General features: G+C 38.0%; 1 protein-coding gene across 1 annotated transcript in view; it reads left to right on the top strand.

The window, feature by feature from the left end:
* The first annotated feature begins 515 nt into the window (after window positions 1–515).
* LOC128878826 (uncharacterized) overlaps window positions 516–14607 on the top strand; it is a 49767-nt gene continuing 35675 nt past the window's right edge. The window contains exons 1-2 of the mRNA XM_054127380.1: window positions 516–811; window positions 1122–1655. Coding sequence (XP_053983355.1) covers window positions 1478–1655 — 178 coding nt within the window. The 5' untranslated portion in view covers window positions 516–811; window positions 1122–1477. The remainder of the gene's footprint in view (window positions 812–1121; window positions 1656–14607) is intronic.

Here is a 14607-nt window from a genome sequence, read left to right as displayed (position 1 = left end):
AATGTCCGAATATTTTTGTGACCCGAAATGCGGTATTCTTTCGTTTGTTTATTGTTATTATGTAATTTATGTAAATTTTTGGATTAATGTATATATCTTTCATAATGTTAATAAATAATTTATTATTGGAAAAAGTAACGAAGACGATTGCTTTTTTAATAACTACGATACCAAGCCATAAATCTAACCATACACTAGTGTCCGAATATTTCTGGGAGTCACTGTACATATAATGTGACGACTCTGTACGTTAGAGTATGATTTTATAAGAATAACTCCTCAGGTCATCCGAAGGTCAAAATATTATAGTATATATTACAGTATAGTCTCAGGTGTAAACGCTGAGGTGTAAAGAGAGCGCTTTAACCACCGAACGAACCAGAGAACAACCCTGCATTACCATCCGTCGTGTATCGTCGGTCCGCTTCGTGTTTCGTCGCCGGCTCGCCCCCTGGCCGCTCGCACTATCAACCGCATCGAGTTTCGTTTAGTCGTCTCCGGGACTCCGTCGACGTCATTCCGAGAGATCCATTATTTATGTTCGTGTTACGTAATCGGAACGTAAAAGCCACGGACTGCTACACGCACGAGCGACGCAGCTCGAACGTTGCACCGGCACTTATTTAATCGACGGAATTGGTGGCCATTCGAGGGTCGTCTGGCTTGTCTCGCGTGCTCCAATTCGCGCGTCGTTCGCCCTCGAAAAGCGCAAAATGTTACTCGAATAACAGATGATGCATGAAAACAACGCAGTGACCTTTCAACCGTGTACTTTCGATCGAACTGTCACGCTATTCTTCCGCCACGAAATGTAATTTCATTCTGCAATTCGTACTCCTACCTGTATTTAACGCGTAACGAACGGAGGGCTGTACTTATACATAACTTTACGGATCAGTTACTGTTCTTTCATCGCGATTCGTCCTATGATGTCGTTCTATGATTGAAATTCGTGTATTCATAGATCGGTATTTGTTTTTACAACGTGGTATGTAATTCCATTTCGCAATTCAACGTAACCACGCAAAAGCGCAAAAATATCTCTGTAAAGTTCCGCGAAGTTACTTCCACGGATACTTGTCGTTCCCAAATTCTGAATTCGGAAATCAAATAATTCTCAGGTACACGAATAATACAGAGAAATAATTCTGAAATGCGTGAAACTGAAATCGAGGGGAGAAAGTGGTGACGGATATCTGATAAAAGGTCGCGTATCTTTTATCGGTGGTGGGAAAAGTTCATCTAGATAAGAATTTTGGCCATCTCTGGTTCGCCCACGCTCGATAGGCGAACAGAGAAGTCGCTCGATGTCCTGGCTGACCGCGAACGCCGCGGTCGCGTCGAGGCGGCATCGTGGGGAGAGGGACACGCTCGCGACGGAATGGTATCGCGCACGTGAAACGTGGACAGCAATAGTCGAGTGGTGCGGGTGCTCGTCAGGTGCGACGAGGAACGTGAAATCGGCGACGATTCGATCATGCGAAAAACGAAGAAACGTTCGCGTTTCGTCGAGTGCGTTTGCCGACGGCCGAGCCTGGTGTTGTTGCTGTTGCCGGCCGGTTTCCTGGCGAGCCTTTACGTCGCTTCAACCGAGGAAGGTTACGAGTTCGAGCCACGCTACCCCTCTCTCTACGGGGCGTACAACGTCACGGAGGGTAAGTACATAGATAAACGCACGCGTCGACGAATAATACTGTCGGATTATCCCATAAGGTTGGGCTGAAACCTTTTCCCATTCAAAGGTCACGTGTCATATTACGGATTCCTCGTAAAGATTCTTTGGTTCACGCGGGGGATATGTCTCACCACGATTTTTTTACTCGATGGATATAAATCGAAACCTCTCTTAAGCTGGCAGGACCAAATCAGCTGAATCATATCGGACTTAGTGGAATATTTAGTACTTATTTTGTACTAATTTGTACCACAAAGAGTAATTTTGTACCTCGTACCGTATTCGAAAAAATTGTGGTGCTGCTAATTTAATATTAAGCTAGCGGATGAAAATGTTCAAAGTTAATATAAATGAAAAAATCAAAGCGGATACATTTAGTACTGAATTTGTACTAATTTGTACCCTAAAAAGAAATTTTGTACCTGTTACCATTTTCAAGAAAATCGTGGCGCTGCTAGCTTAGTATTAAGCTAATAGCTGAAAATGTTTAAAATTAATATAAATGAAAAAATCGAAGCGGATACATTTAGTACTTATTTTGTACTAATTTGTACCACAAAGAGTAATTTTGTACCTCGTACCATATTCGAAAAAATTGTGGCGCTGCTAATTTAATATTAAGCTAGCGGATGAAAATGTTCAAAGTTAATATAAATGAAAAAGTCAAAGCGGATACATTTAGTACTGAATTTGTACTAATTTGTCCCACCAAAGGAAATTTTGTACCTCGTACCGTATTCGAAAAGATCGTGGCGCTGCTAGTTTAACGTTAAGCTAGTGGCTGAAAATATTCAAAATTAATATAAATGAAAAAATCAAAGCGGATACATTTAGTACTAAATTTGTACTAATTTGTAGCACCAAAAGAAATTTTGTACCTGTTACCATTTTCAAGAAAATCGTAATATTAATATTAAGCTAGCAGCGCCACGATTTTTTCGAAAACGGCACGAGGTATTGTACAAAATTATTGTTGATGGTACAAATTAGTACAAAATAAGTACTAAATATTCCACTAAGTCCGATATGATTCTGCTGATTTGGTCCTGCCAGCTTAAGAGAGGTTAAATCGAATATGAAAGTACAACAAACGTAAAATACACTACCAGCCATTAATTTCAATACACCGACGTGTTTGTACTTATTTCAAGGAGGAACAGAACTAGGAAGGTATTTTGAGAGAAATTTGTATTTATTGAAGTGAAGTAATCATATTCGAATTCATTAAGGGGGTATTATCGTCTAGAAGTTTGTTTTGTCAGCAATTTTTAAGAATTAATTTTGCGAAAACTATCAAACCTACAGTACCAGGGTCTTTATGCATAATAAAACACATTTCAACTAAAAACACAAATTTTTATGAAATACTTGATTGAAATCTATACAAGTTATGCGCTGTTATGCAGGTTGTGGCGTGAGACGCTCGTTCAATCGGGCGCACAGGCTGTGGGGGTTCTAGTCGTCTGAGACAGGGAAACGATTTTTTTTCTTCAATCTATATGAATGTAGTTATCGTCTGAACTAGAATTAAGTAAGTACTAAATTTTTTATCGGAATCGCAGCTGTTTAAAAATTAAGGTTTAATTTTTCCGGAAAATTGTCAACTAAAATATGAGAGCAGGGCTAAAATATTCAAGCTATCGGTATAATTCTAGTTCAGACCATAGGTGATGGTACCCTCGAAATGTACGACACCATTAATTACGTTCGTCTTCCGTTGAAAAAGTTGCAGGTATGGGGTCTATTGAAGTTAATGGCCGGTAATGTACACAAAAGAAAAATATATAGAGAGCTACTGTGAAAAATCAAAGGCCACTTACGATTCATTACACCTTTCACATTTTTAAAGCTAAAAAAAGAAGTACTTTTGATTTAGCTTATATATTTTATTTCACTAATATTATTGTATAGTGTACTATCTGAAATTATATAAAAATAGTATAAATTTAAACGAGAATTTAATATTCAGTACCCCTTTTAGAACAACAATGCCCTTAACCTTAACAACAGTGTCCTTAGACCGATTTCGATTTCCAATGATATATTCGATAGGATATCAAAAAAGACTAATCTGTGTCAAGTTTCAAGTCCCTATCTCGACTGATAGAAGAGTAAACAAGAAAAAACAAAAATCACGTTTTTGACCAATTTCTCTCGTCCTGTTGCAGGACAAATTTTTGAAAAAATCAGAGATATTTCAGTTAGTGAATTACATGTTCCAGAATTTTTTCAGATGTTTCAATTCAAAATTCAAGCTGTGTAAAATAAAAAACACTGTTACGAGCGAGGGCGATAGCGACGCGCGTGTGAGCCCAGCGAGTGGGATAGATTTGAGAATTGAACCAATACGATTAATTATTGTGTATCAATGGTGCCGAAGGCTGAGGATAGATTAGACAATGCAGACGACTCTGACGTGAAGTCAGATAGTTGCAGGAATCGGTATCTTCCAGTAAAGGGTAACCGCAGGATAGGTTGAATTAGGAAATTCGGGTTGAATACACTGAGCTTAAATCGTATCGTTGATGAATACTACGCGTCGCGGATAAAGCCTCGCAACTTATTAATTTAATTGAATAATAACTCGAGCGGCAAAGTTATTATGTTGTGGGATCGTTACACAGGCTAGGATTGCTTGTTATATCGTGAAGGTTTAGTAATTGACTTAGGAAACTTTGAATTTACACAAAAGAATATATATATTCAGAATAACTATACTAAGGTACAAATGTGCAGTGTTGTGTTGTCGCGGTCGTGTGTAGTAAACGTTGAATTTAATTACCTAATTGTTGCACGGTGTTAACGCACTGGCGATGCGGGGGTCGAGTGTGATTCTAAATGCCGTAATAGATGAAAACCGTCTTCGCGGATCTATAAGGTTAACTTGATCGAAAGGGAAACTGAAGCCCGATCTCACTAAAGCACACTCTGCAACGATGGACGTGATGTGACTCTACGTAACTCTATCGTTCTAATCCCCCGAGCAACGAAAATCGTGGGTTTATATACCCCTAAATGTTGGTGGGGATCCGTCGGTGATTTCCATATTTGGAAATCTGACGGTTAGGATTTTCGTGGCTCTGAGGTAAGCAGCTGCGTTCCCTGGGAAAGGGTAGATAAGAAGTCTTCCCACGCAACGCAAGTCGAAGATGATGTTAAGAGTATGCAGCTGCAGGATGCACTCCAGGGAGACCGAGCTCCAAATTCCAGGAGGGTAGATAAAATAAAATTGATGAACGCGAGCTTCGGAAACAAACAGCGAGTTTCTGTATACGTAACACTTCTTACACCGAGACAGATGGACCAATCGGATTGAAACTTCTTGCATCTGGAAGAACATTTGCCATTTGGTCCCATAACAAAACATTTGTCCTTGTCTTATTTTTTACTACTTTATATCACATTTTATCGCAAAAAGCGTACTATTTCACGTATGTTTGGCCTGAAATCGATGAAACCCCTTACATTTTGCTGGCGGAGAGGTTTTCGCAATGATTACAGATGCAAAAATGTATGAATTTCTGTATTGTTTATAACTATTGTTATCGCAAAATTCCTATTATATGATGTAACTCGGTGAGGAAATTACCGAGCGCGATGGAACTTGCCGCATTTCATAATAGATGAATTCGTGATGTTCCCATCTGCAAAAATTTATGGACACTTTCATTGTTTAAAATCATTGTTGGTGCGAAATTGCTATGCTCTGGTGTAGCTCGACAAGGAATTTACCAAACGCAATCAATCCTTTCACATGTAATTGCACATCTATACCTGATAATCCCATTTGCAATTATACAGGGTGTCCAAAAAATGTTGGATTTCCTTGAATGGGGTGTTTCGGGGTGGGGGGTGATTTGAAACAATTTTTTCTTAACGAAAATGTTGTTCGAGCCTTCGTTAAGGAGATCCTCCGGCCTACTTGCACTCTGATTGGTCGGGAGTTTCTGTTTCTGGAATATCTCCTTAACGAAGCCACGAGCAACATTTTCGCTAAGAAAAATTATTTCAACCCCCCCCCCCCCCCCCACCCGCGGAACAACCCTTTTCAAGGACCTCCAACGTTTTTGGATCATCCTGTATATTGCTCATAACTATTGTTATTGTATAAAACCTATTGGTTATAGATTGCCACTAAAAAGAGTGAAATAAAATAATTTTTTGGAAAAAAAATTTAACCGACCTCAAAAAAGGTACAATGAAAAGTATGAAATAATTTCTAGGTAATTTATATGAATACGCACTAGCTCTAGATAAAAGTATGGGAAAATGCAATGAAAAGTGTGAAATAATTTCTATTTATACTGCATTGTTATTCACCATCGTTTGATGAATTTGGTTAAATTATTAAATACATCATATTTAATGCAATGCACCTTTTCCGGAGGCGGCGCAAAATTTAAAATGAAGTATATTCAAAATTGCCAAACTTGGTTTAACTTTCTGTCGGAGAAACAAAAAATATGGTCTTTAATTATTGCTATCATTACATCCACTTTAGACACCATATTCATTAACACTATTCAATATCGTCGCCCCCACCAAATACTATCCTAAACCTATTCAGACAGTATCTCCATGGGTAGAGTATACTGGGTGTCGTTGAATTAGTGTAAGAACCGGAAATAGGGGGTAGCTGAGACAATTCTGAACCACAATTTCCTTTGCGGATAGTGCTTCGTTTTCGTTAATAATTCGACACCATTCGAAATTTTTGCAAACGAAATCGTAGTTCAGAATCGTCTCAGCTATCCCCAAAATTAAATGTTATCAAACTTGGTTTAACTTTCTGTTCGAGGAACAAAAAATATGTACCCGTAATCGTTTGTACCCGTTTGTACCGCTTTTCCTTTCGTTTGTACCTTAATAGTTTAAATTTTATAATTCAACCGTATCAACAATTGCTTGTAAAATTTAAACTATCGAGGTACAAACGAAACGAAAAGCTGTACAAACGGGTACAAACGATTCTAAAGAATAGGGAAAAAACAGATTTCAGAAATCTCAATGTCGAGTGATGATCATTTTTTTAATTTTTTCTAATTATTAATTGATGAAGGTACAAACGAAACTATTGGTGGTATAATCGTTTGTCATCGTTGTTCATTGTCACTCATCGTCACTTCGGCCGGTCCTCTTCGATGTAGTTGCCGCTGTACGCGACCCTTATTGGTGGTAGATACAATCAAGTATAAACGAAATGCTATCATTTTCTATAAAAAAAAATTAATTTTTGAAAAGTCGGGTGCCAGGTTCACATAGCTTTCTTTTTCATGTTCTTCGCACGATGCATGTTATACATATATGTATGGTAAAAATAACAAAAATATTAGTATTCATGGCTTCCGAATGGTTACCGCGTCTGATTTCAGCTTGCCGACGCGACATTTCCTGAACGTTGTAGTCTGCATCATCGGGGCTAGATAGCTCCGATACAGATACAACTATCAGACACGGCGACCATCCAGAAGCCATGAATACTATAAGGAATAATAGCCGCAAATGCCTTAAATATAAAAAAGCATTAATAATCTATATCAAAGGTTCCCAACGGGGTCGGTATCGACCACCGGTGGGCGTCGAAGAGATATAAGGGGGCGTTTGGTCGAAGACAAATTTGGGGGGCGCTGAGGACCAACTGCCGTCCCCTGGGCAATACTCGCAAGAACGCGCCAAAAGTTTGATTAATGTCTACTAAAAATCTTCGAACGCATGTTTTAACAAATATCTTCAATGTTCCACAAATCTTGTAAATGTCAGTGTAATCAACAATTTAGCAACAAAGAAAAGAGATAGATTGTCAATAGTGGAACGCGGCGATTTAAGATTGCTGATGACAAATCTGACACCAAATATCGAAAAATTATTGTCGTTACACCAAGCTCAGCTTTCTCACTAACAATATTATATTAATTGTTTTAATAATATATATTTGTTTATCAAATTTTAAACAATACATCAACATGTTAATATCTTTCAATAAAGTAATTTTAATAAAAACCGGTCCTTATTTTTAAATATATGTATAATGTAGTAATATAGTATATTTCACCTAAAAGAGGCGCCGTCGAATCACTGATTGAGGAAAAAATATATACAGGGTGTCCCAAAAATGTTGGAGGTCCTTGAAAGGGGCGGTTCGGGAGGTGATTTGAAACAACTTTTTCCTTTGCAAAAATGTCGGATGGGGCTTCGTTAAGTAGATATTAAGCGAAAACCCTGACCAATCAGAACGCGCGGATACCGTTGGAGCGGCCGCGGTAGCGAAGGCTACGCGCTGAGCGGCCGCGTCAATATCCTTCGATGCACGTCGAGTCACTTGTTCGCGTACGAGAGCGGCTACCTAGCGCGTACCCATCGCTATCGCGGCCGCTCCAACAGTATACGCGCGCTCTGATTGGTCAGTGTTTTCCGTTAATATCTCCTCAACGAAGCCTCGGACAACAATTTCGCTAAGGAAAAAGTTGTTTCAAATCACCCCCTGAACCACCCTTTTCAAGGACCTCCAATATTTTTGGGACACCCTGTATATACATGTCGAATTGAGTAACCTTTTCCTTTTCGAAGTCGGTTAAGAAGGGAGCGGTGAGCCAAGAAAGTTTGGGAACCTATGGTCTATATAATGGAAATTAATAACGTCGAGAAAAATTGTAATATAATATTTATGTAAAAATAGCCGTTTTAATATCCGCGTGATCACGTTTTAACTATTTAAGAAAAATCGTTTTCCAAAATTTGTAATATATAAATTTGTTAAAATGTATGTATTAGGGTGTGTCATTTTAGAGCAATATTATTTTTTTAAATTATAATATACATAATATAGACAATTTTCAAACAGCCAAAGACGCGGAAAGTTTGAATTAGAATTAATTTGAAACTAAACATTTCATTTATTTCTTCTGATACGACAATAATTGATAATTTATGACAAATTGGGAAATACTATTAACAATTTCAGACGTCAAAAAAACCCCGAATCGCTAAATATCTGCAAGAGGTCGATTTTGTGGAAAATGTGTGTATAACATTTTTTTGTGGATAATTCAGTTTTCTGGATTAAAGCTTGCTTATGTAACTGCCAGCTAATGATTCTTTTTATTTTCACCGTTAAAAAGTATCGAGAGAAGCTTGCGTTCGAAACAACTTGCAGTATGACAATTGTTCCTTAAGGTCTGGAGAAGTTCTTCAGAAATTTGCAAATCGATTCGTACAAAATTGACTGAAATAGAGTGTTAGTTATAATCTCTCGCTCGAAGCATGGTCGTTGACGACGACGCGCGACTCATATAATTAATATTCTATTTTAGTAAAACTTGTACGAATCGATTTGCAAATTTCTAGAAAACTTCTTCGAACAATATTACGTAAAACTTTTTACCATGCTATTTTCTCCACTAAAGTGAATTCATGTAAACGGCGGCGTTGAACAGTTCATACACTTATTTAAATATTTAGATGTGGCTATATATCACTATGAATGTCAACTGCGGTTTTAAAACGGTTAACTTTGTAAAGCCGATAAGCCACACGATCTGTTCGTCTGTCGGTTTTACGTTTTATTAGCTTTTATTTCCAAGGAAACATTTTCTAAAGTTTTCCAAACATTAATGCGTTGCATTGTTTTGTGACAAGCTCCAAGAAATATGCCCAATTGTTTGGAAATGTTTCGATACATCAATCATTGTATTTTACTTGTCGTGTTTGGTCTCATTTTAATTAGAAAAATGTCAGGAATATGATGGTAAAAGTTTTAGAACAAAAAAGTTAATAATAAAAAAGATTCTTCGTTGTATTACATTGTCTCACCGACATACCCTGGTGTTTTCGCTCCGTCCTCTTCCTTTATTCGCTGTCCTTCTCTACGTTCGAAGCTTGTCGGCAAACATCAGAGAGTGTGCGAAGTCTACCATAAATCCACTAGTTCAGTCCCGAGTTTCTGCACTTACGGAGCATTTACTGTACCTTTATCGCCCGACCCACAGTTTTCAAAATCTGATTATTCTAAATATATGTTTTTTTTTTAATGTAAGAAGAACAACAAAAATACAAAAAATCGAACACAATCGAATACAAAAAAATCCAAACTTTGAAGTGCTGCCATCTTTTGAATTTTCAATATATCATAATATTATTCTGATTTGGGTCATAGTGACGCTGGTATCAACAAAGATATTTCTTGATTTTTTCAATTCAAATAACCACAACGTCTGGAATTATGGCAATCACGAACATACTTTTTTCAAGAGGAACTGTCCAAGATGACATGTACTATGTTTAATTTTGATTATATTTACCTGCAAAAAATTGTGTATGTTCTTAAAATGTAAATACATACGTGCTCAAAACCTTTTATAAAAATTCCTTATAGTTAAAAAAAAAAATCCTCACAACGAACTACAAATTGACGCTCTAGACTGGAATACCTCCTTAATGTTGCATTCTTCTAAAAATGCAACAGTGCCGACGATACTGCAAGCAAAAATTTGTGGATTAGTTCTACAAATATTAAGACAGTTCACGGTTGATTCGGAATGGTCCGTACCGATAATTTTAACACATCCGCGACTGCTGTCGTGAATTCACGAAATTCCAAATTCTATTCCTAGTTGTCGCTAACGGAATTCACGTCCCGCTATTTATAACTGAATGCTAAACAAAATATAAACGACTTCGAAAAAATATTAAAATTGCACTAAAAAGTATGAAATAATTTCTATTTCATTTGTATTCAATGATGTTCAATAATATATTAAATTTCTATTTCCTTTATATTAAATTATGTTAAGTAACCTTTTCGTAGTCGGCGCAAAATTAAAAAGTTTTAATTCCTGCTTTAGTTAGTTTTTGGTGAAGGCGGCAATGTTGAATGGTTTTAATGTATACATGTATACTGTCTACGTGAAAGTCCAGGTCAGTCCCCTGGGTTTGTTGATGGCAATAGACTTCCCCAGAAAAAGAGGACCCAAAAGCAAAACTCCTTACAATTGCTCAAGACTAGAGTTTTACGTGGTTTCCGAGTACTTGCCTCGATGAAATGTAATAATGGAGAGGGCTTATTTTTTCAGTCTCTTTTCTGGTCGGCTGTGTGAGGGTTCGTTAGAATAAGAAATCCTACCAGTGGTCACTGGTACTAATAATCAGTTATTAGGCGCCTGTTTGTCGTTTTACAAACCCATCACCTTCGTGTGGTTACAGGTATGGCCGTATAGTCGAGGTACTGTCCTATGGAACGCTCAATCAGACAATAAATGTCTACGTGAAAGTACTGTCTGAGTAGATTTGGAATAGTTTTTGGTGGAGGCGCCGATGGTGAAAAGTGTTAATGTATAAGATGTCTAAAGTAGATATGATGATAGCAATAATTTAAGGGCATAAGTTTTGTCCCTCCGACAGAAAGCTAAACCAAATTTGGTAATTTTTAATGTAAGTAATTTTTAATTTTGCGCCGACTACGAAAAGGTTATTTAACATAATTTAATATAAAGGAAATAGAAATTATTTCATACTTTTCACTGTACCTTTTTTGAAATCGGTTAAATTTCTTTTCCAAAAAATTATTTTATTTCACTCTTTTTAGTGGCAATCTATAACCAATAGGTCTCATGCAATAACAATAGTTATGAGCAATATACAGGATGACCCAAAAACGTTGGAGGTCCTTGAAAGGGGTGTTTACAGGTGAGGCCGGGGGGGGGGGTAATTTGAAACAATCTTTCCTTAGCGAAAATGGTGTTCGAGGCTTCGTGAAGGAGATATTCCAGAAACAGAAACTCGAGCTCTGATTGGTCGTGAGTTTCTGTTTCTGGAATATCTCCTTAACGAAGCCTCGAACAACATTTTCGCTATGAAAAAATTGTTTCAAATCACCTCCCGAAACATCCCATTCAAGGACATCCAACATTTTTGAGACACCCTGTATAGTTGCAAATGGGATTATCAGGAATGCATGTGCAACTAAATGTGAAAGGATTGATTGCGTTTGGTAAATTCCTTGCCGAACTACACCAGAGCATACCAATTTTGCACCAACAATGGTTTTATAAACATTGAAAATGCCCATAAATTTTTACAAATGGAAACATCACGAATTCATCTATCATGAAATGCGGAAGGCTCGAAGGCGGAAGAATAGAAATTTTGCAATAACAATAGTTATAAACACTAAGAAAAATCATTTTTGCAAAGTGATCAACTCGAAAACCTGCCCGGCAGCAAAATGTAAAGGCTTTCATCGATTTCATCGAATTCAGGCCGAACATATGTGAAATAGTACAATTTTCGATAAGAAGTGCAATAAAGTGGTAAAAAATGAAAGTAGGTCAAATGTCTTTTTAAGCGTTTGTTACGTATGTACACCCGTACTTTTCGAAGCTCGCGTTCATTTATTTTATCTACCCCTTGGAATGTGGATTCTTACCAAAGTGCACCCTGCAGCTGTACCATACTTTTCTCATAATCATCTTTTAACTCGCGTTGCGTGGGTAACCCTTTATCTAAACTTTCCCTAAAGCCCCACAGATGTTCACCTCTGAGTAACGAAAATCGCAACCGCCAAATTTCCATATATGGGAATCACTGACGTATCCCCACCAATATCTAGGGGTATATAAATCCATGATTTTCGTTACTCGCGGGATTAGTACGAAAGAGTTACTTGGTAAAGTCGCGTCGATCCTCTTCAGAATTGCGCTTCAGTGAGATCGGGCTTCAGATCCCTTTCGATCAACATTAACTATATAGATCCGCGAGGACGGTACAAAATCTATTACGGCATAGAAGCATTCTCGACCCCCGCATCGCCAGTGCGTTAACACCGTGCAACAATTAGGTAATTAAATTCATACACTAATCGCGACAACACGACACTGTACAATTGTATTATTAGAATTATTCAGTTTTGAATATATAATCATTTGTTAACCTTAAAAGGTCTGTTAAATCATTATTAAACCTTCACCATTGGAATAAGCAATCCTAACCAGAGTAACGACCCCACAACATAATAACTTTACCGCTCGAGTTATTATTTGCTTAGAATTAATAGTTGCGAGGCTTTATCCACGACGCGTATTATATTCCAACGATACGATTCAATCCTTACCTAACCTCACCAACGGTTACCCTTTACCGGGAGATACCGATCCTACGGTTACCCTTAATTGGGAGATACCAATCTGTCCTTTCTTATTCTTTACCTAACCTTCCCAACGGTTACCCTTTACGGGGAGATACCGACCCTACGGTTACCCTTTACCGGGAGATACCAATTCCCAGCAGCTATCTGACTTTGCGTCAGAGTCGTCTGCGATTTCTACTCCATCCTCAATCTTTGGATCCATTGAAATAAACAGGACTAATCGTATCTTCTCCGATTCTTGAATTCATCCCACTCGCAGGGCTCACACGCGCGTCGCTATCGCCCTGGCTCGTAACACGTTTAAGAGGCAATGAAACCCTACCAAATGCAAGAAGATTCAATCCGATTGGTCAATTCGTTTCGGAATAAGAAGTAATACAAAATTTTTCGTTTTTTTTTTACAAAAAAAAAACAGTAAAAAATGAGAAATCCCAAAATTTGTTGGTAATGGGACCAGTCCGGAGACATGCTCTACAAGATGCAACAGGTTTCATCCCGATTGGTCAAACCGTCAGGGCGTAATCGAGTAACATACATAAAAAAAAAACGTGTCAAATTGAGTAACCTCCTCCTTTTCGAAGTCGGTTAAAAATCTCGAGAAACACAGTGACATTTAAAAACATATTTTATCATTTTTATCTTCGTCATTCAGCTTCAGAATTTCATTACCTTCGCTACCTAATCACAGTGCCCTGTTCCATTTTAGCCCAAAAACGGTTTTAAGATCAGATTCTTCAAATACAAATATTGACATTCGACCTGAAACCTTACTTTTGTCAAAATAAAATATCAGAAGAACTAAAATAGAATAAATAGAAGAACAAGATACATGATTCACCCTTTATACGACACTGCCCTCGACATGTTTGTGGGGTGAGTGGCGAGTGCGTGTGCGTGTGTGTGTTGCGTGAGAGCGACCGGGTCATGTCGCGACAGACCGGCGCCAATATGTTTGGAAGTTCGTTTGACCGAGAAAGCGTGTTAAAAGAATGTTTAAGATCGAATGATAGGATAGTATGAATGTTTATATGAGCTCATCGATGACCGACGCCGAAAGCCAAATGATAGCGAAGAATAAACGTTGTGTGAGTGTAACCGATGGATCCGTGGAACAGAGTGTTAGCGAGATGAATGCAAAGGGATGAATGTAGAAGTCTAAACGAAAAATAAGGCACGGGGATTCGAACCCACGATCCTCGGATCCACAGTCGACCGCTTTACCTACGCTACCAATCTCGTACCCTACGTTTCGTGTTCTTATTTGACTCCTTATTGTTGGGTATGGGAGGCGCGGATACTACATGAATGGATATAAACGTATGGAAGTTCGACGAGTGAGTTAGTCTTTAGCGATCAGTCTTAGCGATTAGTTTCTGTATTGCGAGCTGCGTGGTTTTAATATAATGTATATGTAACCAACAAGTAAAGCACTTTTGAACCTTCCCCATTCCTCGAGAATCCTACATGTTTGACCCTCGTATCGTTCAAAATATTGAAATATTGTTGCGACGGTATGAAGATGCCGCACTACAGTTCCGAATTACATCGTCGCGACGGTGTGAAGATGTTGCGACGATGTGAAGTTGCGGAAACGAGTTCCCGCGCTTCCGGTTGCCAGGAAGCGGCAAACTTTTAAAATAATAGAGAGCGATTCGAGAACTCAAAGAGAGAAGACGTTTCGTTACAAGTCTCCAAGATTATCGTTATATTATCGTTAAATTGTTTAAAAGTTATAGTTTGTTAATAAACTTTATATTTGATTAAAATGAATTCTCGTGCTTCAACCCCCCGG

Source organism: Hylaeus volcanicus, chromosome 6, assembly GCF_026283585.1.
Source record: "Hylaeus volcanicus isolate JK05 chromosome 6, UHH_iyHylVolc1.0_haploid, whole genome shotgun sequence".
NCBI lineage: Eukaryota > Metazoa > Arthropoda > Insecta > Hymenoptera > Colletidae > Hylaeus > Hylaeus volcanicus.
The sequence above is the reverse complement of the archived record's forward strand: the minus strand, read 5'-3'. Positions and strand labels throughout refer to the sequence as shown.